Here is a 23,100-nt window from a genome sequence, read left to right on the forward strand (position 1 = left end):
TAAGAGCTGGGTTCTTTCTGTAGGCCTATCCAGTTGGTAATGGATATTTTAAACTAATGCAAATTCCTACTTTTCTCCCTCCAAACACGCTTTATTCACATATAAACTACAAGAAACAGTTAAGAATTGTACACATTATAGTTTTTTGGCAAAATAAACTTGATTTTCGCGCGAAAATGGGAGAGAGCTATAAAGTTCGAGTTTTTGAGGAGTACTTGAAAGCATCAGATATAGGAGGGAAACTGCAGAAATGAGAGAAACACGCCACCGGCGGCCTTGTTGGCTCATGATTGCACACAGTACTGTCATAAATCGCTTTAAGAACAGTGTCTGAGTATTTTACCAAACAGTTTGCAAACACAGAAAACATGATATTTTTCCCTAGTGAAAATTTGTTTATAGTTTACTTATAATTTATAATATGTGGCCTGGAAGTGGAACTGCAGAGATTGTGTAAAAAGTGTCAAGTCAGTGGTGGAGGAAGTAGGCCTAACGTTGGGCCTATTCAATTTTTTAAGTAAAAATAGCAATAACACACTTTAAACACACTCCATTAGTCCAAGTAAAAGTACTAGGCCTAGTCAAAATTTCAGTTAAAGTATCAAAAGTAGGCCCTATCATAATGCAGAGCCTGTGTTAGGCTATAGCTTATTATTGATGTCTTAATATGTTAAGTTGTAGCCTAATTTACTGGCGTAGTTGGGGATGGTGGAGCTAATTTTAACTTCTTCTTATACTTTTGGTAGTTAAATCTAACAATAGATCATATTTTATAAACACGTTTGGTTTGTAAAATCTTAATTTGAAAACTAACCAGCACTTGCACATGCAGAGAAGTGAAAAGTATGTAGCATAAACGGACATTAGGCTACTTGACCACTTACTTAAGTAACCAACTTTTCATCTTGTTAACAATAAACATAAGATTGTACGTTACTAACAGTAGCTTAGAGAATATGTAAAAACTATACTTGTGTTACTGTAGATAAACTTTAAGACAAAAAAAGAAAATTTCTGAACCTCATTTTTAAAGTGTGATTTGATTTTAACAGCCCTAAGAATATGTGGGTCCCAATTATACAAAAATAAAAGTCACAAACCTTTGAAGATGTGGATCGTTTCTATTAACATTCTAGTTTTACTGCTGTTTGTTGGTGCATTTCCACATTTGCACAGCCAGTGGTGCTGTAGCTCTGTTTCCCATCCATCCATCCATCTATAAAGAACAGATTGGCTTGTTGTCTACAGAGTGTCATCATAGTGTTAATTCTTTATTGTCATTACACTGTAGATCATCTTCACGACAAGCAGTTAAACATACAGTGGTCTTAGATTATATCATCATCCAATACGAGGAGAGCAACAGTTAAGAGTTAGTATCACAGCTAGGTTTTTCCATTGACCACGTGCCCCCTCCCTCCACCCATTCACCTCCCCTCCCCTCCTCCACATCATACACCAATGTATTGACAAATTGTCAAATACGCCACAGGTGCCAAACCAATAAACAAGGAACAAATAAATAAATAAATAAATAACCAAATTAATACATACAATACATAAATAAAATGCAACAAGGTGTGTGTATTCCCACACACACACACACACACACGCACACACACACGTAGCTCACTAGAAGACACCAGGTCCCTTAAGCGTAGGGGCTATTTTATACAGCCACAAGGCATACAGCATTATGTAACACAGCCACAGGTTCGACCGAGGCCACATTATTACACACAAAATCATAGTGCAGACTGTTTTTCTTTGAAACAAAGCGGTCATGAGAGCAGAAGTAACCTCAGTGGTTAAGTTAAACCACTTGGGTGGGGCCTAAAAACCCCACATGAAAAACAAATAATTTTATCTCTTAAATGTCCTTAAATTACTCACAAATACTGAGCTTTAGAGTTACTGTTAGGTCCATTTAAAAGATAAAAAAAAAAACGTTTGGACAGAGCCAGGCTAATTCTTTCGCCACGTTTCTACTCTCTATGCTAAGCTAAGTTAGCTGACTGCTGGCTGTACAGATATGAGAGTATCAATGTTCTCATAGCTCTAAGCAAGAAAGCCAATGAGCATATTTCCCAAAATGCTTAACTATTCCTTTTAAGCAGTTATTAACTCTTTTACTGTTGGACAGAGCCAGGCTAACTTCCCTGTTTTCAGTTTTTATGCTAAGCTAAGCTAAGTGGCTGCTGGCTCTATAGCTTCATATTAAACACATAGGATAGTGGTATCAATCTTCTCGTCTAATTCGGTAAGAAGGCGATTAATTATTTGATTAAGCTCTGGTGTTGGACAGATCAAGGCAAACGGTTTCCCCCTGTTTTTTCCGTCTTTATGCTAAGCTAACTGGCTCTGTACCTTCATATTAAATGCACAGACAAAAGGATTCAAGGAGGCAACAATAGTTCAGTTAATAGTAACAGTGGTGTTGATTCCTTTTGTAAAGACTGCACTCACATATAACGACCATTAAGAGCGCTTTACACTAGCCTACGTCAACATTCACCCATTCACACACACATATTTTTACACTAATGGCCTTCGGTAGCATTTTTGGGGATCAGTGTCTTGGCCAAGCCGGATATCAAACATCTGATCTTCCTATTTGTGGACGACCTGCTCTGCCTCTAAGCCACAGCTGCCCCTGTGTGTTATTTACTAGTTTATTAATGAGTTATTGATATTGATTGGACATTAAGGTAGATGTTTTTAGAAAGAGTTAACATGAATTTAGCCGCACACACAGATAAAGTCAGCCAGAAAATCAGACTCTTTTCAAGTTTAGCCGAACCAGAGAGAATATTCCTGCTATGTCTCTGAGGAAACAGGATCGCTTTGCTGCATCTGACAATCAGAGAGCGATAATGAAATTTAACTCAGGGAGGTAATGTGGCCGAGGTCGACAAAAAAGGATAAAATGGAGTGTAACACTGTACAAGTCCCTCATTGAGGTTAGAATACATGTCGCCATAGAGGGCAAATCAGCACAAAAGAAAAGAAAACTACCCCCCTCAAAATAAGAAAAGAGCAGGAAAACAATTTGGACAAGGTGCAATATAAATAAACATATTCAAGAAAATTCACAAAAGTCTTAATCCACTTTGCAATTTGAAGAGGAGTACTATACAAATATAGCTAAACCAAGTCAAAAGATTAAAAAAAACAAACAATAAATACAGTAATTTAACAATAGAAAATTAATCTGTTAACTTCAATTCGCTGCAGCGCAAAAAAAAGCCAGTAGGACAATTATCCCCCCCCCCCCCCTTCTCCTCCTTTTCCCTTTTTTTGGAAAACCATCTCAAACAGCCATAAAGATGTAAAGCGGTTCAGTTGCATGCAGCTCACAGACTTTCCACAGGCGGACTCAGAAAATCAGGTTTCAGACCCAAAACACAAAGACAAAACTGAAAAACACTGAACACACAGTTGTTAACCCTGAAACAGAACTAGAGAGACTGTTTATACTTTGTGTTGATTGTGTTGTTGCTGTCACACAGGTGCTTTGGCAATGTAAGAGATGTCTAACTCCTATACCACTTTAGATAGATAGATAGATAGATAGATAGATAGATAGATAGATTTCCTTCAGAGCCATCTCTTCCTCTTATTGAAACATTTAATTTTATTGTAAGATCATTTATTGCCTTGGTATTAGATGTTTATTAACTCTCAATAGTTTATACTGAATCTCTTGTTAAAACTGCAGTTTTTTATTTTTCATTGTTATTATTATTTGTGTCTAAAAACAGCATGATAGCTTTCAAGAGGAACTCTTAAATCTTTCCAATCCTCCGTCCACATATGTTATAAGTTATTTTTTCTTTGAAGATATTACTTCATTACTTTTATATTACTTTATGGCCCTGACTCATAGACCCATAGCTTGACAAACAATGCACCTTGGATAAGCCCCAGCACACTTCAGTCACCACAGCGTTGGGTTGTAATGCAGTACAACTATTGAGAATTCATTATCAGAATACAAACTTGTAGCGTTTGTACATTTTTTAAACTTTTGCTAAACTTTTACTTTAAAATATTTCGCATCACTAAAACTCAAGTATGTAAGAATGTAAAGCTAAAAGGCTAGCTGGCTAGCCACATCTGGCACATTAGCATTAGTCGTGCTAGTGCAGACTCCTTGTGATGTAATTTTATGATGTAATAATTAAAAATGCCTGGATAGAAAAACCTTAAGCTTTATCCCTTAAAAATGTTCATTAAAATTTGATTTTAATCATGTTCACATGGTAAATGAGAACAATAACTCGATGACTGACTTTATCTTCCTATGTGCACCAGAGCAGAGGTGGCCTCGGTACAGTTCAGGCTCTTTATCCGACCTTTGACACTGTTCAGTTTTTTATGTACAATGGAGTCGATATAAACCCAGCACCATACTGAATGCCCATTCCAACACAGCCATGAATATAATAGCAAGTTCTTCAGTTTTATGTTTCGTTTGAACAGAACAACACATTTGAACAGATATCTTAAATCTCTTGACTCAAATGGAGTCATCTGTCTAAATGTATGTGAAATTACCTGCCAGCTTTTCTTGTAGCTAGCAACAGTCAACGACTCCCGAAACTTTGTGCGTCAGCCTGAAGCTGTGAGACAAAAAATTGATAACATATTTATTTTAAAAATGTTCTGTCAAAGACAAAACCCCACAACAGTTGCAGTTGTTTTAACATGAACTGATTCTTTCCATTGCTGTAAAAATGTAGATTTGTCTCCATCTGTTTAATGTAACATCAGTGATAAAATGTTGAATTATTAAATAACTTTTAACAGTCCATAACATCAACCTTTCATTAAGTTCTTTACCAGAGTATACTCTTTAATACTGCCTTATAAAGAATACCTCTAATGCATGCCAACACAGGTGTGCGGCACTTTGGTGGAGTAACAGTTGTAGCCATTGAACTGAATTGAAGTCCCACTTTATACTGTATGCGATGCATACTCCAGGGAACTAGCACGGCTAATTGTTACCACCAACACTGACCGCCTACTGACCTTAAAGGAACTGTTTGGTATGTTTGAATGTGATTTTATGAGCTATCCCAGAACTAGCACAGGATATCTGAAGGGTTCTTCATCCTGCATTAATTCTTCATTATGTAGAACAGTGGTCGGCAATAGGAGGCACACGGGCCAGAACCGGCACGCCAGCTATAATATCTGGCCCGAAATAAATTGATAGCAGCTGGTGCTGAAATAGATCTCAGTCATGACAGCTACAGTTACTCATATAATCACTTCCTCTTAAGTGATTGTGCCTCCAAAATAAAAGCACAAGAGCATTTTTTGCAATAATGCTTTATGTTTAGTTTATTGAGAGCTTTTACTTTAAGGAGTTCTGAAGGACACTCGAAAGAGTCTCTGGCCTGCGTGACACACCTCTGAAAAAGCCGTCAGTAAACGTGCGATTGGATTTCCCTGAATTTCCTCAGGGAAATGAAAATAAGCGTCCTTAGGTTTATGAATGGGTATCAAACGCTGGGACGCACACACTGCAGCAGCACATGCTTTATTGTGAGCATGTGCAAAAGTGTCCTTATAATCAATTTGTTAAACAAATAAATATCCGCAGTGAGTTGGAGTCGATCTTACAACCTTTAAAACTAGTATCACGGTACCGCCAAGCTAAACGTGCGCATGAGTATACAAGGATTTAAAATAATTTGACTTTGTTCTGGCCCGCCATGCAATGGCTTAAAAAAAATTGGCCTGATGCCAGATTTATTTGCCGACCCCTGCTGTAGAAGGATGTAGCTTCTGATTACGCCTGAATATACGAGAACCCTACAACTTGTTTATAAAGTCCAAGAACATTCTTACACAGTCCAAAGTGTGACCAAGGTTCTGCAATGTTCAGAAGTTTCTTAAATGTAATGGGTAGGTTGGAGGTTCTTTAATCTATAATAATAATAGAGGAACTGGGGAGCTCCCCCAAGAACTACATACCTTCAAGGGCTTTTTTTCTGTTTGCATTCACTCCGCCAAGATGAATGCTGAAGTGACGTGGCTGGCCGGTAGTGGTTTGAATAGCAACGACACTTCCGCACGACAACAACACATGATAACAAGTTGGAAGACGCCGTGGTCGGATCTGTGAGCATGTGTTTGTTGTGGGTCGTTAGTTTCATGACAATAACGGAGTTGGAAAGAATATGTGCGAACTATGCGGTTAAAAGAGCAATATGGCGAGCTAAGAGATGAAAACTCTTACAACAATTGGCAGTAACATTACTTCATATCATCAAGGTACAAAGACAGGTAAATTTTGTTTTATGTCATTTGAACAAAATATTTCAGGGGGAAATACCTAGGGATGGGTTAGAAACCTCGTATTAAATAGGCATCAGGGCAAAATTATTGAAGACTGTAGTATTGATATGCTCTGACGTGCTAGCTCAGCTAATAGCGAATTCTTACATACTGAAATGAAAGGTATCTGTATGTCGTCCAACTGTTCAGATTAGCTTGCCATATATCTTAACATCAGTCAGGTTATTGTAAACTTAGCTGCTGGCTGAGACAAACCAGCCGCTCGACCAGTCAATGTAAACTTACATCTTTCGACGTTCCTCTTGTGCCGGGACAGTACCTACGCTGAAGTAGAGCCTAAAAAACGGTGTTCTGAGAACTACGATCGTTCCCAGCTCTTGCAGTGCGGACACAACAAAAAGGGGAGCGGTTCTTCCAACTGTTCTTAGAACTACGAAAAAGTGCCCACGGTGCTAAAACGCCTATTGTCTGTCTAATGGAGGATATTCTGTTGCCTTAAGGACACTGAGCCTCTGTAAATGTAACTGAAAGTAGAGGACCTAAAGCAGGACATTTAGAACAGTTACCATCTACCTTGCATGCAAGAGACCCAAAAAAGGCGAATCAACAAGGATCTACTCCAAACAGTACACACACAATACTTTGAATGGGTAACTCAGAATAGTATACAGAGAAAAGAGAGCATCTTTTCATAACCCATGACATCTCGGTTCCAACCCGGTGAGAAGTTCTGTTCAGTACAACTGGTCTGTGCTGGTTGTGTTAGCATATCACTGCTGTCGGGGGAAATCATGGAACCCAGTGTTTTCCTTTTCCTCGCTTCAGCTGGCATGTTAATTGACGTGTTGAATGAGTTTCCTTACCTGTTAAACGTTTAAAACCTGTCTGTGCCCATGCTGAGTCCCACTATCAGATAAATGGGTTTCAAAACCATAGACCTCTCTGCTTCATTCTCAAAAAAAATCTACTTATTGCAGATACGGCTTTCCTCTGAAGATGCACTACCGAAAACAACATTCGCTGGCGTCTTATCACTCAAACCTTTGATTTGGCTGGTTCATGCATACAGCCGTTGAGCTTACATCTGATGCAGACTCTGAGAAAGGCAGAGGATGTTACAAGAGCATGAGATATACTCAGACAGAAGGGTCTGATGACTGACTGTAGCTCTGGATCATGTGTTAGAGGTCTGCATTCGGTATGGAGCCATGCTAAGAGGCAGTGCGAGCCAAGGAGGGACAGAACAAAGAAAGATAAGAAGACAGAAAAGCACAGGAAGGCGAGTCAAGGTAGAAAAGACAGAGGTACTTTGAGAGAAAGATCGCAGGAAACTTAAGGAGAGACGAAAGTATCACTAAAAAGCCATCGGCAGTTTAACTGACGAGCTGGAATTTGTGCTGGCTTGATCATAACAGAGTAAGAACCGGTCGAAACGCATATACAGACAGATACATGCACGTACATTTACACCGTGCCTTATTGATAAGTCTCCAAAGCCTCATTGGTATCCAGCGCTGCCCGGCTGAGCGGAGCACGACTGAATGAGCACTGTACTGTAAAAGGTCATCATGTCTTCGTCTTTTCGTCCCTTTCAATGCCTCTCTTCTGCATCTCTCACGCTAAAATTCTACTCTACATCACTGTCCTACTGCCTCATGTTATCCACCCCGTCTCCGTCGCAGTCATTTCAGTCGATATTGTGAAAGCAGAATCTCACAGAAGCACAGAAGAAGAAGAAGAAGAAGAAGCAGAAGGTGTTTTGTTGTTTATGCAAATACAGGCTGTTTTCGGGGTGTCTGGATTGGTTGGTGGGGGTGGGGGGTAGGGTAAGGTCATTGGCGGAACCTAATGAGGGAGCGGCACCAGGATATCCACGTAGTTGATGGGGAAGAAGCCCGACTGGCCGTTGATCATGCCCTCATACCAGTTGTCGTCGATCTGATTGGTCAGGGTGATGATGTCGCCCTCTTTAAAGCCCAGCTCGCCTTCATTCTCTGGTTCAAAGTCGTAGAGTGCTCGGCAACAGGGCTGGTCCAAGGGGGCTGTGAGGGCACAGAAAAAAAGGCAGGTTTAGCAAGAGGAGAGTCAGAGAGAGGTAAAACCTCTAGGGGCTCTTTGAAGCTCTTGCCTCTTGGGAAATGAAGTTCTGACTCTGTTTGTACAGCCAAGAAATTGCTCAAATGTTTCCTTGGAATAGGTTCGGGGAAAGTAAAGCCACAAGGTGCATAAAGGGAGGTTTTACTAATCATAATTTCCAAGGTACCTTGTACACAGTACATTGTAATTGTTGTGTTTCATTAGTAAACTTGCAGAAACCTTTTTTGTTCACTGTCTGACTGTAGCAGACATTTGCCAGAAATACTTTATTCTGGCAAAAGAGTTTCAGTTTTGGAGCTGTCTTTGTATCAGGGCTTTAACACCAGATCGACGTTGCCAATGTCCAATGTGCTCTCTCTCTGGCAGCTGCACGAGCCACAGTGACGAGCACTTTGCTAAATTACCGGGTTAAGCAGCCAGAGTTCAACTAAACTTAGCTATTACCCCAAATGTGCTGACTTCCACAAGGCACATCCAGAACGATTCTGCAGTTATGACAGCAACAATTGAACTGTAAAGATGATTGGTAAAGAAGTACATCTAGTCTGAATTCCTGCAGTTATGTACTTCTACTCTCTGGCTCTACCAAAAGAGGACCAGGATACCAGGTTAGAAAATGAGTACTATAAAGTTAATAGTTTACATCCTGCTGTGGCTAGTAGCATGCTTATTGGCTGCTTGCGAGGACGATGTGTCCTGCGACATTTCTTACCGCCATTAATGCGTTAATGCTGGAATCAGACTACAAGACATGTGTCAGATAAGGTGATCACTGAGTCATAAATACTTGGTGTGACTTGGCGAAGATAGCTTGCCATCTTTCGTAAACCGACTTCACTGTTCCACCTGACAGCACCAGCAAATTTATTCCTCTTTCGTTTCACCGTTTACAAAACATTGTAAATAGAAAAACATTGTACAATTGTAGAAATAGGAAAAAGGTCAAGCACTCATTCGCCAGCACTACACTCTACCTGGTGATCTTCCGGGCGATTTGGCAGAATGTATCCCCCCGTTGTGGCTCTCGCTGGGGGGCAGCAGCTCCAGGGTCATTCTGGGTTTAGGAGCATACTCCTTCCTCGGTTTACTGGACACTTCTTTTATCCTGTGTAAAGGCCAGACACAGTTAAAAAAGGTTTGTCTTACTGCCTTGATCCATTTTAACTGGTTTATTTTTACCACAAGCACATAGATCAATACCTGTCCTCCATCTTGCTGGAGAGCTGTTGGAGGATTTCGGCAGCGCGGCTGTGGTACTCCAGCTGAGCTTGAACCAACGCCGCCAGCTGGCTCACCTGCTCTATCTGCAACACACACGCACACACACATTGTTTCCACTGCCTGCCAATTCCTGTCTTGTACCCATGCTGGGCCTGAGTCTGGCTTGGCACGGCACAGCGTTGCTGCCCTTTGTTTTTCCACTGTAGTTTTGGACACACTGGGATCTGTCAAAAACGGTGTGTAGCTATAGTAACACAAGAACCATGTCAACATGTGACAGCTCTTTCTCTTTCTGCAAATTTCCACTTTTGTTGCTCATTGAGGGGCCAGAGCCGAGACGTTCACTGCACTCTCTACACCGACAAACTACATTAACAATTAACAACAATTTAACAAAATAATTTCTGGTGAACTGTCATTAAAGTAAACCAGAGCTAATTAATCGATTAGTCGATTAATCTGCAACTAACTTGATAACTGAGTATCAATTATAAAAAAAACTGTTGATGATTCCAGCTTCTCTACTTTCTTGAATTTACTGCTTTTTTTCGTCTTACATTTAAAGACATTTGAATTATTTGTTTTTGGACTGTTGGTCAGACAATACTCATTGTTTTGTGATGTCGTATAGACCAAATAATTAATTGATTTAACAAGACAATAACTAGCAGATTAATCAATGATCAAAGTAAATGAGTGTCCTCACATCGCTCTCCAGCAGATTAAACATGCTCTGCTCTGCGATCTCTTTGCTCTCGTCAAACTTCTCCAGAGCCTGTTTGATTTCGTCGTCCTGCACTTTCCCCTGACGCTTTTTCTTGTAGTCAAAGTCCAGGCGTCGGCCCTCCATCTTCTTCAAATGGTGCTGCAGTGGAGGGAAAAAGTGATAAACTACACGGCAACTGTAATGAACAACTATTCAACTGCAAGATATCTCTCTAGCTTCTATTACTGTTTCCATTTTTCAGATATATTAAGGACTAATGGTATCAGGTGACCTTTTAACTGGTGTCTTATTCACCTGTATCTCTTTGAGGTCTTTGTCGTGGAGGTTCTGCAGCGGGTCAATGAAGTTCTGTTTGACCTCCATGTCCAGAGCGTCCTTCACCTCCCCGAGTTCTTTCATTGCCTCACTGGCATCGATCAGCGCCAGACCTGGAGGGGACGAATGAAGGGAAAATTGAGAGGGAGGAGGAATGGGGCGGAAAATATTGAGAGGATAGTAAAAGAGGTAAGAGAAAGTTTGCCTCTCTGTGACTAAGATTTCCCTGTACAGGAAGAGGTAACAGATTGTTTAATAGAGCCAAGGCTTTGCATTGATTAGTGTGTGTTTAGTTGGTGTACAAGTACTCTGAGTGTCGAGAGGGCCATGTGGACTCCAACTACACTTAACTTTGAAATCCACTGTCCTTTTCTTGTGGTTTTGCAGTTTATTGGTTGTTTCTCAATAGTCACACCAAAAGCTTGAACTTGGTTACACCCGATGAATTAAAATGGGAATACAGAACCAGCAGCTCCTCTCACTTCAAGAGCAACTTTACCTCCCAAGCAGAGTTAGCTAAAACTAAGCTAACAGGCATTTACAGATATCAATCAGCACCATTAATATGTGTGTACTCCCACTTACCGAAGCTGGACTCCTCCCCTAACTCCCGTCCGAACTTCAACATGGCATCGCCCAGCACGGACTCAGCCTGTGGGTAACCAGGTCCCTTTTCCTGCCCGCGGATCTTTGACATGGTGTTGATCATACTCAGCTTGGCTCTGGATGCTGCAGGGTGGCAAGAGTTAGATTGTGAGTGAGTGAAATTCAGGCGACATGTTGTGGCAGTTGGATGTGTGTGGTAAATATTTTATTGCTATCTATTTTACATCCTAGAATGTGCTAATTTATTTCAGAGTCATGGTGCATTTCATTTTTATCAAAGAAACATTGAATTCATGATCAGAAAGCAGCACACGGACGGTGGTAGGAAACAAGGTCACTTTGCAGTGTAGAGCTGGGAAGTTGCTGATAAGCACTTCTAATCACAGGGAATAGATGGTCAAAGTTTCCATTCCAGGAGCTTTAAATGTCTGTGCTGTCAAACGTTTAATGCACGTGGGAATAACAGTTCAAGCAGACAGGTGTGTTGTGCAGCAACAATGGAAAGGAACACATGATCTGAACCATTTCCTTGCTGGACGTTATACTTATACAGTGTAGTCCTTGGTATAATGGCGCCATCACGTCGCAACCCGTTCTCTTCCCAGGGCATCACATATGGATGTCAGGTCAAGACCGCTTGATGTCGCTTCTTAAAAGAAATCTTGTTGCTTCACAAGAGAAACAAACACCGTTCTCCTGGGTGAAAATCTGGTTTCTGACCTACCCATCCACCTCCTTACTGAGACCTTTTGGTTATATTCTAGCCTACTTTTAGCGTTGAACAATGATGCTATAGGTGTTGGTACCAGACACCGAAGGACGTAACAAAAGTGTAGCTATGTGACGCCTGGGAATGACAACGGGCTACAGGTCGATAAAAGCATAATGGCATATGATCCTGCTTCAAATTTTATACCCAATCTGAGACTTTTGATTATGAACCAATTGGGAATATCCCAAACAACCTGTCAGCATTTCGAGAATATAAGTGAATACATGACTGAGCCTTTTCAGTTGCTTTGAAATTACAGTAAATCTATATTGTATCTATTTGCAGTGGATGAGACACATGTCTTTGGTGCGAGAGACCTGGGTTCAAATCCACTGTGAGACACCAATGTGTCCCTGAGCAAGACACTTAACCCCTAGTTGCTCCAGAGGCGTGCGACCTCTGATATATTTAGCAATTGTAAATCGGTTTGGATAAAAGCATCAGCTAAATGACTTAATGTAATGTAATCTATTTGTTTTACTGAAGAAGGATTACGCAGTGTGTGACCCAGCCGAAGGTTTTTCTCCCCCCACATGCAGTTTAACTGCACTTCATACCTGGATTAGGTTGTAGGTATTCTGTAGTTTTGGTCATTATGTCCAACACTGCTCTGCTGGTGATGTCCACCTTCTGCAGAGGAAAAGATATCAGGAAAATTGTGAGAGATATTAAACAACATTACATAAACCTTAACTTAACGATGATTAAATCTAGATATTAATGTACATTGATTAATAAGAAGCAAGCAGCTCTTTACATAAAAAATAAACAAGTAATAAAGATTTACTCCAACTCTCATTTTGTGTACATATACATTTATTCGCTTGACAGATTGATCAGTCTCACGTCTGTTCATTTAATATTAAGCTACAATTAGCTTAGCTTAGCATAAAGACTAGAGAGAAACAGCTAGCCTGGCTCAGTCAAACAATAACAAAAATCCTCTAAAGCTATAAAACATAAAACTTTTTCCTGAATATATGAGAGTGGTGAAAGTGCACTCAACCAAGGATGGTTTGTCCTCGTAAGAACATAATTATAAACTTATTTGTTGAATGTCTTTATGTGTACGTCAGTGGTTTGACTTTCATTTGGTTTGGAGTATTTCCTTTTTCATTTTGTGTGAACATATCGACCGATAGATATGTTTACCTTTTCCATTTCTTTGAAGTCGTCATCTAGCTTGGTTCCTTCTGCACCTCCGACCTTTTCACTGACTTTCTGTAAAAGAAAGAAAGAAAGAAGAAGAAGAAAGAGAGGGTTAGGATTTTCTGTCTTTCCAAGACTGTAATCTGTTTAACCCACCCTGAGAGAAGAAAGGCCGGACGGCTTTTAAAGTCTTAATGGAGAGATGAAAGAGAGAGTAGAGCAAAGGAGAGTGCTGTTAAAAGGGCATGAGAAGAAAAGAAAATACGAAATGTAGGAAAGCGAGACAGAAATAAAAAAAAACATGGTAGAAACTGAAGATGAAGTTAAGACGTTACCTTTGTGGACGACATTAGTCGACTGATTGCACTGAAAACAAGGACTGCTTTGTGTGAGTTTTAACCTTCAAGGCCTCAGTATTATTATTTGTGCCATTAAAGTGAGTCAATAACGTTTGATTCATCTGCATATTGGCGTCTGAAGGCAGCGAACAAACAGCTTGAATTCTTCAACAGCCTCTTCCTCCCTCTAATTAGAAATCCTTCATCAAGGGCCGAGCGCCTCCCTGCAGACGAGCCGAGTTTCATTATTTTTACTGTGATCCATTTAAAAGCTGGTGAACTCTGACAAGAGTTCATAGAGACAGCACACGACCTGAATCTGCATCCGACATTTTATAAAGCAAACAATCAATTTCTTGTTATCACAGTGTCCTAAAGCCCAAGACGGTGCCTTCAAGTCTTAAACCCAAAGGCATTTTAACTATCACAGCAAATCTGTCTGGCACTTTCGCTTAAAAAATGACTTTAATGATTAATTGTTAATCAAAATAGATGCTCATCATGCAACGTAAATGCAGGCTATTTGCAAATTTAATCAAGTTTAAGTAAAACAGTTTAAAGCTTAATGTTTGAACCCTTTATTTTCAGATCAGGAGCATTATTTAATTATTTCAAGATGAGAAAGCAAAATCCAGGAAGAGCTACTGGTGCTGTCTTGAGGTGATCACCTGTCATGTTCTACAGTTCGGTTTGGCACCAAAAAAAAAAACGGTTTTCATTCAAAACAAGTCTATTTAATCCAGCGTATTTAAAATTTTCTAAAGACTAAACCAGTCCAACACAGGTAACCACTTATATTTATTTGATAGCTCAAATGTATGCGCTTTTGTGTTTTAACCATTTTTGTGAGCCTCGTCTCATTTACCAAGCTTTGTGGGTGTGACCCGATGTGTTAATGATTAAATTGTTTACTAGAACAGAAAGTTCTTCATAGATCTAGGCTCGGAAGCATTCTCTCACAGTGCACCAGATTGATGCATTTAACTTTAAAATTTACATTTTCTTCCTGGGTAAAGAACCACCATACTCTCAGAAAATCCTGTGGAAATTTTCTGAGTTGTCTGGAACGCAGCATAACTCAAATATCATCCAAAAAACTCCTGAATGAGCCGACTTCTGTCTTTTAGAAGAGTAGAGAGACTTGGACTTGATCAGGAAACAAAAATAAGTTGTCATTCTAACACTAGTAGACGTCTGTCTAGCCGAGCTCATAGAGGTCTGGAGAATAAAGGTGTTGAAAGAACAAATTACATAATGAAATTACATAATGTTGTGTAACAACTATAACTCCGGGTGTCTCTTCTGCCAGCCATTTGGACTCTTGGTATCAGATCTTCTCTAGACCTGCATGAGCTTGATGAGGCCGTAATAATTACAGAGACCAGAGCAAGCTTTTGGTTAAAACAGATGTAAACAGGCCTGTCTCTATTAACGAGACACAGTGGACACAGTAAAGCTGACTAATAAATATCGCAGCATCTGATTGCTTTCACAGTGCCTAACCTTGGATACATCTTTCTGTCGTGATCGCAGGAAGTGCCGCAGAGTGACACCTCCCAATTTCTAATCCCCTCAGATATCAGGGAAGGAGGGGCAGAGGGATTTTCCACAATCCTGACTCACATCAGCCACCCACCCACATACACACTCATGCATGCAGCATATATATATATACACTGCATGCATTCAGTCAGGCTACCTACAGCTCCAGCAGGAGAGTTCTGCAGAGAGATTTTTGTAAGACAGCAAATTAACATCGACAGCGTATAATAACCCAGTTTTTTATTTCCCATTGCAACAAACATAAAAAGCCGCTGGAAAATTAACAAAGACGGATTGAGATGTTAAGTGTTGCATAAAATGCTCTGTATTGTTGCTCCACTTTTTCACTCCTTCCTTTTCACACTTCTCTGGTATATTTTCTTTTGTCTAACCAAGAATGTCCTTCCTCCACAGGCAGATTAAAATCTTAAGAATGAAGACCAACTTATATAGCTTCATATAGCTTTACTGTATCATAACACTGATGCAATATTCAACAGATATTCATTTCAATGAGATTTATATCCAGTGGTAGAAAGTAATTTAACTTAATCTACTAAAGTACTTAAGTCCCCCACATTTATCCAACAGCTAAACTGTAGTTACTTTTTGAATTGTACATAAAACACAATAAGTTTATGATGTACACTGTTAAGAGATTAAAATCAGCGTATTTGTGTCTCCTTGTCACATTTCAGATGTGCATGAGTTGTTTGCAGCACGTCCACCAAAGAGACAATTCACTTCTACACTTCTCACATGGTTTCATTTAAATTAACTGCTCGAGGCACAAAGAGGTATAACTATCCAGTATTTCACAGAAAATGCAAAGATTTGAGAAAAGTCCAAAAACTGAAAACAGATTTCCTCTCCCTTTAGTCATCCTAAGACCCCTCACATTTATCAGGTGACTATACTTGACTAAACTACCAAACTGTACCTAGAACTGAATAACCTCGACCAGATACAAAAGTAAAATCACACATTTATGATTCAGTGTTAACAATCTAGTAATGTAGCATATCTGTGCAAGAGAAGTACTTTTGTACTGAAGCACTAAGAGGCCACACATTCATACATTTTATTTACTCTTTTTCCCCATGATAACGGTTTAATTTAATTTGTTTTCTCAAGATCTCGAGTTATTTATGTCATAATCTTAAAATAACAAATATTGTTTTCCCGAGATAACGGGACAATTATCTTGAGATAACTAAACTCGGTTTTCCCGAGATAATGACCTAATTAATTATAGATCTCGAGAAAACAAAATGAAAGTCTAGCACAGGGGTCGGCAAGTAATTTTGGCATCGGGCATAGTCAATAGCTGTGTCTCAATTCAGGGACCGCATCCTTCGAAGGGCGTGAACCGACGAACCGACCGTTGTTAAATGAGACGGTCTGGTCTACGGAGGACTTTCTATTGCGTCATCAACTGACCCCGCCCTTACCCATGCGTGGGAAAGCACCGCTCCTGTCGCATAGCAACCTCCACAGCTGCGGTCCACCTGCATGGAGACTAATATTTTAATTTTTATATTTTACCTCTTAATAGAAGAACTAGAGATACTTCACCGCCGGCGCCGCCGCATGATGTATCTCAGGCTGAGAGAGGACCCTGGCCAGGTAAATACGGGGGAAAGTAACTAAGAAACGTTACATTTTATATGTATTTAGGTGCTATAGGCTTCCTAAAGCTAAACAGTTATGTTAACCACAGTTAACGTAGTTTATTGCTACTGCCATTTCACTTTAACAACATAATTTCATATTTAAAGAAAACCTAATCTTACTTTAATATTAAAATATTTACACTGTTTTTGTCATTGCTCAGCTAAAGCAAGTTGAATATAAAGATATACAAGCCTTATCTAACTAAGCTCTCTACACTTCATACTTGTCTCCCTAAACCAGCCCGGCCCCTGTACTGCAGGATAAATCTGAGTGTGCCTGTGCTGGACAGGTTTTTTAGCCAGCAGGACACACGGCCGGATTTCCGGTTGAGCAGGGAGGCCCTGGGAGTGTTACTGGGGCTCCTAAACCAGGAACGGAGACACGGATGGGGTGCCACGATTGAGACCCTGGTGTTTCTCTTCTGGCTGGCAAGTGGGGCATCATACAGGGTGGTCTCCAGAGTGTTTGCAACGCCTCGATCCACTGTGTTGTAAATACTAATAGTTATAAAGACCACAGAAAATAAAATAATTTATTTAACAAATATTTTATTTGAATTAATTAATAAATATTGTATATATTATTATTTAAGGATTTATTTTTCTGCAAGTCTCTCTAGTAGAGAGAACAGCCTGTCTATCCTCTCTCTGCTCTCCTGTGCTCTCCTCTCCTCTGCCTCTCTCTGCAACCTCATGTCTTCCTTAAGAAGCTGAAGCAGCTCATCCTCTCTGTCCCTCTTTCTCTTTCTCAGATGGCTCTCCTCCTCTTCCTCCTCCTCCTCCTGGTCACCCACTGCACTACTTGGCCCTGGTGTGTCCTCAGGGATAGAGGCAATTACGACAGGTGGGGTGGTGGAAGGCCTCTATCCCAACACCTCATCCATGAGGACAAACCAGGGCCAAGTTGCAGCAGTGGGCTTCCCCCCTACACCCTCTCCTGACCCTGGACACTTGCAATCCTAAGGCACAGGAAATCAATCATGGTAAATAACAACAGCAGAAAAACAAATTTCAGCAACTGTGTTTATTAATGTGCATGACTAAAATGAATTAAATGAATATACAACATACAAGGTAAATGTATGTATTATATTAAAACAGGGTTGTAAGATGAATGCAGTTTGTAGTTCCCTTTATGCTACACAGTGAACGATTTATACAAAAATTATTAAAAAAGATTTATACAGAATATATAAGTTTCAAATCACACATACATACTTTGTATTTTTTTTTAATTGTCCCACTTTTTTTTGCTTGGAGGGAAGTCACCTTCCCCCACAGGCCCATTTTCTCCAAAATTGTCCTAATCACAGAGAAACAAAAGAAATGGTAATTTTGTGAAGACTGGAAAAGGTGACAGGGCGGGACAGAAACACAAAAACACAACAAAGGGCTGCCCCATCTACTGGTTTTCTTATTGTTAAAGGCTTTGAATAGGATGGTGGCTCATTTAACTGTAACTTTAAGTACAAGATGATTATATGCAGATATTACAAAAGGGCTATTGATACTTTAATTACCTCCAAGCCACCTTGGCAGAAAGAGGTGGTCGCTCTCCCCCCTCAGTTTAATGAACAGGGCAGTTTGCTCCTTGCTCCCTAAAACAAAACGACATGTTCAAGTAAGTTTTATGCTTCACATCACCAAACAGTAAGCAGCATAAATCACAAAATAACCTAGTTACATTAACCGTGTACTATATCCCAAGGTTTTTGTAACCGTTACTAACGTTAACTGTCTGAAAACCAAGCAGGGTTCACAACCCGTCTAACGTTAAATTAGTCTAACGTTACGTGGTAACGTTATTTTCATGTACATAATATGAAGTATTAGTGATGTATAATATCGCGACAATCTCGGTAAGACGCAGGTCTGAATCTGAACCTCTTTGATTTTAAGTGAAGTTAATGTGATGTTTTAAGTGATGTTAAAGGCTTTATTTTTTAGGTTGTAACTTGCCGAGCCGAGTTTAACTTAACGTTAATGTTAGCACATCAATAACCTCAGGTAACGTTAGCTCGCCAGTTAATCACTTAACTCACGTTAACATATTCCACAATACTAATCTTTAAGTGACACATTGCGCTTTTGAAGTGAGTTGAAATCCAATACTTACATTTATAGGTAAAATCCGGGGGGCTCAACTCCACAGCCACAGCCGATGCCGTTATTTACGCTGGGACAATCAACCGGCGCGCAATGAATGTCGGGATACCTGGGGCTGCGAAGGATCCAGCTGTTGGATCCTCCAAACAGACGAAAAGAAGGCTGCATTTGTCGGACGCATATGAAGGAGCCTTTGAAATGGGACAGCCTAGTCGCATTGACTGTGACGTATTCGGTCTTCAAATACAGCCTTTGAAGGATACGGTCCCTGAATTGAGACACAGCTAATGTCTTATTACAGCATCCCTGGTTAGCTCAGTGGGAGCATGGGACTCTCAATCTCAGGGTTGTTATGAAGAGACTGTTTCACATGCTCAGTAACAGTAAAGCATGTGCTGGAGTGTGCGCGTCCCTGTGATTGGTCCACATTCATCAACCTATGGACACATTTCCCCAGTATCTCCAGGCAGAGGAAAGTCCTGCACTTCTCATTCAGGGAAATCCAATATTTCAGAGGTGGGTCAAGCAAGGCACAGACTCCTTTGAATGTCCTTCAGAACTTTTCAAAGTAAAAGCTCTCAATTGAACTTGAAATAAGGCATTGCTGCAAAAAAACACTTTCTTGCACTTTTATTTTGTAGGCACAATCATTTAAGAGGAAGTGAGTATGTGAGTAACTGTTGCTGTCATGACAGATCTATTTCAGCACCGGCCACTATCAAAGTAATCTGGCCGCGGGCCAGATATTATTACATCATTATCTTGAGAAAACAACATTTGTTATTTCCAGATGACATAAATAACTTGAGATGTCGACAAAACAAATTTAATTAACTCATTATCACGGGAAAACAGAGTAAACAAAATGTCTGAATGTATGTCCTCCTGGGGCTTCCGTACTCTTGATACTTCAGTTTGGCAGGATTTTAAATACAAGACGGTAATGATGTGTGTGTGTAAGTGAGTTCAGAACCAAGTTTGTGTGTTTAAAAGGGACAGTGCACATTAGTCAACATAAGGACTAAGACCAATATGTAAATGGCCAGATTTAGCCATACAGGCAAATTTTTGTTTGCAGTCCCTGGCAGGTTGATGGCATAACAAAAACCAGAAAACGTTAAAACATACTTAGGCACATAAACACAAACAGAGAACACAGGAGCATGGATAAAACATATAAGCACAAATCATATAAACACAAAGCACATAAGCATAGACAAAATCGCACAAGCACAAATTAAACATAAAAGACATAAAAGACACATAAAAGACAAAAAAAGACAAACAAAGACACCAGCATATGAGCACAGCTATTTGTAGAAACAATGACACTACTGCAAGTTATGACAGCATATTTGATTATCCAGTAACCGCTGTTTTATATCTTTGGAAAAGGAGGTGAGAGAAGAAATATTTTGTGTTTCTGTGGGTATAGTGTTCCAGGAAAAGGCTGACTGCCCAAGAAACTTTTTCTCTATGCTATTTTACAGTCACCTCTGGTAGTAGGTCTGGTCGATGAGTTAAGATTTTTTAAATTAATTTATTGATTGAAACAGTTTATGCACAAGTAAAATATCTGCAAAGTTGACCATATTTTTCCTTTTTTAAAACCCATACTATTATAATGATGATATATCCATTGTTTTTTTAAAGCTCGTTTATAAATTGTTCCTGACTGTGATGTGGTTTTAGTTAAGTGTGTGTTTCTGGTATGTGAAGCAGATGTCGCACGTCTTCTTCATCAAACTAACAAGCCATGCAAACATAAAGGTAAACGTGTGCATGTGTTTATGTAACCGCTGACACACCTGAGCACCTGGGTGTTTGCACGTGTGTTACAGAGGCCATGCTCTGATCAAAGTCATCCTGATGGAGGGAAATGGAGAGACGGACGAGTGAGCGAGCGACTGAGTAGGAAAAAAAACATATCATGAAATGTAAAAACAATCTAAAACCGTGGCAGGATAGAAAAGTGAGAAGGACAGACAGATGAGCAGAAAGATGCAGTTGCCATGGAGACAGGGATCTGACTGGGTCCTCTCATGTTTCCACACACACATACACACACACACACACACACACACACACACACACACACACAGACGCTCGTCTTTAAGGAACACTAAGTCTGGTTGCAGAGAGGTGTACTGACACACTGTTACATAAATCCATCTCCCTCAGCAGAGTTAGTATCTTCTGCCGTTTCTCTTTCACTGATGTTTTTGACGTCGATTTATGTCCGTTTGACTGGATTTTGACAGGTGGTGTTAGCTCAGTCTTTAAGGGACTTGGCTTGGCAACCGGAGGGGTTGCTGGTTCAAGTCCAGCATGAACCACTGCCAAAAAGTGCCCTGACCAAGGCCTCGAACCCCTAACTGCTCATGAGGGAACATGAGGCATAAAACAAGGGTCTGATATGCTCATCTTAAAGGTCCAGTGTGTATAATATTTAGGAGGATCTATTGACAGAAATGCAATATACTATCCATAACTAGTTTTCAGTGGTGTATGAAGACCTTACATATAGGACTGTAATTTTTTCTTTTTTAATACATCAGAATGAGCCATTTCTATGTGCATACACCGCAGGTCCTCTTACAATGAAGTCACCATGATGCACTGCCATGTTTCTACAGTAGCACAAATGGACAAACTGCTCTACAGAGCGTATTTTGTCACTATGTTAAATACGTATGAAGAAGAAGAAGAAAAAGTAGTAGTGGTATTCATCTGGCTTATTAGAAGTAAGGAGAGAAGTGAAATTATTATTTAGCACAAGTTAGTTAGCGTTGGGCTACACCTTGAGCTTAGTTTTTTAGCCTTAGCCTATATTTGTTTACATTTGAGCATATTAGCACAAGTAAAAGCATGTACGTTAGCACTTCCTGTTTGTAATGTACCCGTGAATGTACAATGACAATCATCACTGGATTACTTTGACAGCAAATGATTGTTTATGATTTCTCAGCAGACATGTGGCCTTTTAATGGAAACTGTTGAGATGATGGTATATGTTTTGTGTAAGTTCTGTATGTTTTATAACTGTGATTTTATTTTATTTTATTCATGTACACCACTGCAGACTGCAACACAGCAATTTCCCTTCAGGGATGAATAAAGTATCTATCTATCTACAGTTCTGTACTGTACATGGCCTGCAGAGAGCGCTGTGTTGAGACGCTTGCTGTGTACTGTTCTGGATTTGTTATTCACCCACAAACAAACAGAAAAGTTTAAGCATTTAGTTTTGGTGGCAGCAATCACAGGAAAAAAAACTCAAAATGGACCCATGGGTGCTGGCAGTGAAAGTAGTTTCACACCCACCAACCCGCCTAAACACACACACACACACACACACACCTACACACCTACACAGGGAAAGTAGAATTAATCACCTTTTAGACCACTGAGGCATTAACAAACCCCATCTGTTCTACATCTCTCTCCTCCTCCACAGTTGCCCGTTGTCAGTTTCTCTCTTTTGTTTTTGCGACTCCCACTTCGTCAGCTATATTTTCTCCGACCTCCTCCATCTCTTGCTCACTTGTCCTCAATCCCTCCTTCTCTCATGTCTTCCCTGTTTCTTCCTCTTTAATCTTTTTTTTTTCAGTCCTTCCCAATGAGTTATAGAGAAAAATAAGCTTCATTACAAGGATGTCATTACAAGTGGCTGACAGCGAGAAGGTCAAAGGTCAGAGGTCACAGAGCCTTGACAGCCGATGAAGCAGATATCCCTCCTCTCCTGCTGATAGAAATCTTGTGTGGAGGAGAATTAGCCTATCAGGGGGAGAAACAGGAACCGGGGAGAAGAGCTTGGCAGCCGGACTCGGCTCATCTATCTGTCTGAACGGCTGCCAAAGCACTCAGACGCCATCTTGGACTGTAGATGGATAAAAGGCTGGATTGATGGCCAGCTCGGGCTATTTATGCAAAATCTAATTTATAATTTATAAACCTCTGTTGATGTTGGCTTTTGAAAAATGTTACAGGCTCCTAATAACGTGGAAATCATCATTAAGTGATTAAGTTTTCTTTCTTTAGGTTAGAAATTCTGAGCTTGTGGTTTATAATTTCTACTTTGGTGCGTTCAAGTGCCCAAATGAAAAAAACAGAAACATGGACGCTGCAGTATCTGAAAGTTTTAACAACACAAAAGGGTTTAAAAGTAATTCACGTGAAGCTAAACAGAAACTGTACACCACATGGCCAAAAGTATGTGGACACAACATTCCCCATGCTTTGGTG

At 40.0% G+C, this 23,100-nt stretch overlaps 1 protein-coding gene across 1 annotated transcript; it reads right to left on the reverse strand.

Moving 5' to 3' along the window:
• Positions 1 to 8,057: 8,057 nt before the first annotated feature.
• Positions 8,058 to 13,265, reverse strand: LOC123980354 (endophilin-A1-like). The gene is made up of 8 exons (XM_046064701.1): positions 13,200 to 13,265; positions 12,605 to 12,677; positions 11,255 to 11,398; positions 10,649 to 10,782; positions 10,334 to 10,492; positions 9,607 to 9,710; positions 9,381 to 9,511; positions 8,058 to 8,351 (listed from the first exon to the last, which is right to left on the reverse strand). Exons 1-8 carry the CDS (start codon positions 13,206 to 13,208, stop codon positions 8,155 to 8,157), a joined length of 951 nt encoding a protein of 316 aa, XP_045920657.1. The 5' UTR covers positions 13,209 to 13,265; the 3' UTR covers positions 8,058 to 8,154.
• Between the last annotated feature and the right edge of the window lie 9,835 nt (positions 13,266 to 23,100).

Source organism: Micropterus dolomieu, linkage group LG12 (genome assembly GCF_021292245.1).
Source record: "Micropterus dolomieu isolate WLL.071019.BEF.003 ecotype Adirondacks linkage group LG12, ASM2129224v1, whole genome shotgun sequence".
NCBI lineage: Eukaryota > Metazoa > Chordata > Actinopteri > Centrarchiformes > Centrarchidae > Micropterus > Micropterus dolomieu.

Coding starts and splice junctions, on each gene's coding strand:
- LOC123980354 (XM_046064701.1), bottom strand. Junction 11,399..12,604: donor ATACCTACAACCTAATCCAG/GTATGAAGTGCA, acceptor GCCACCCTGCAG/CATCCAGAGCCAAGCTGAGT. Junction 9,512..9,606: donor TCCAGCAAGATGGAGGACAG/GTATTGATCTAT, acceptor GCCTTTACACAG/GATAAAAGAAGTGTCCAGTA.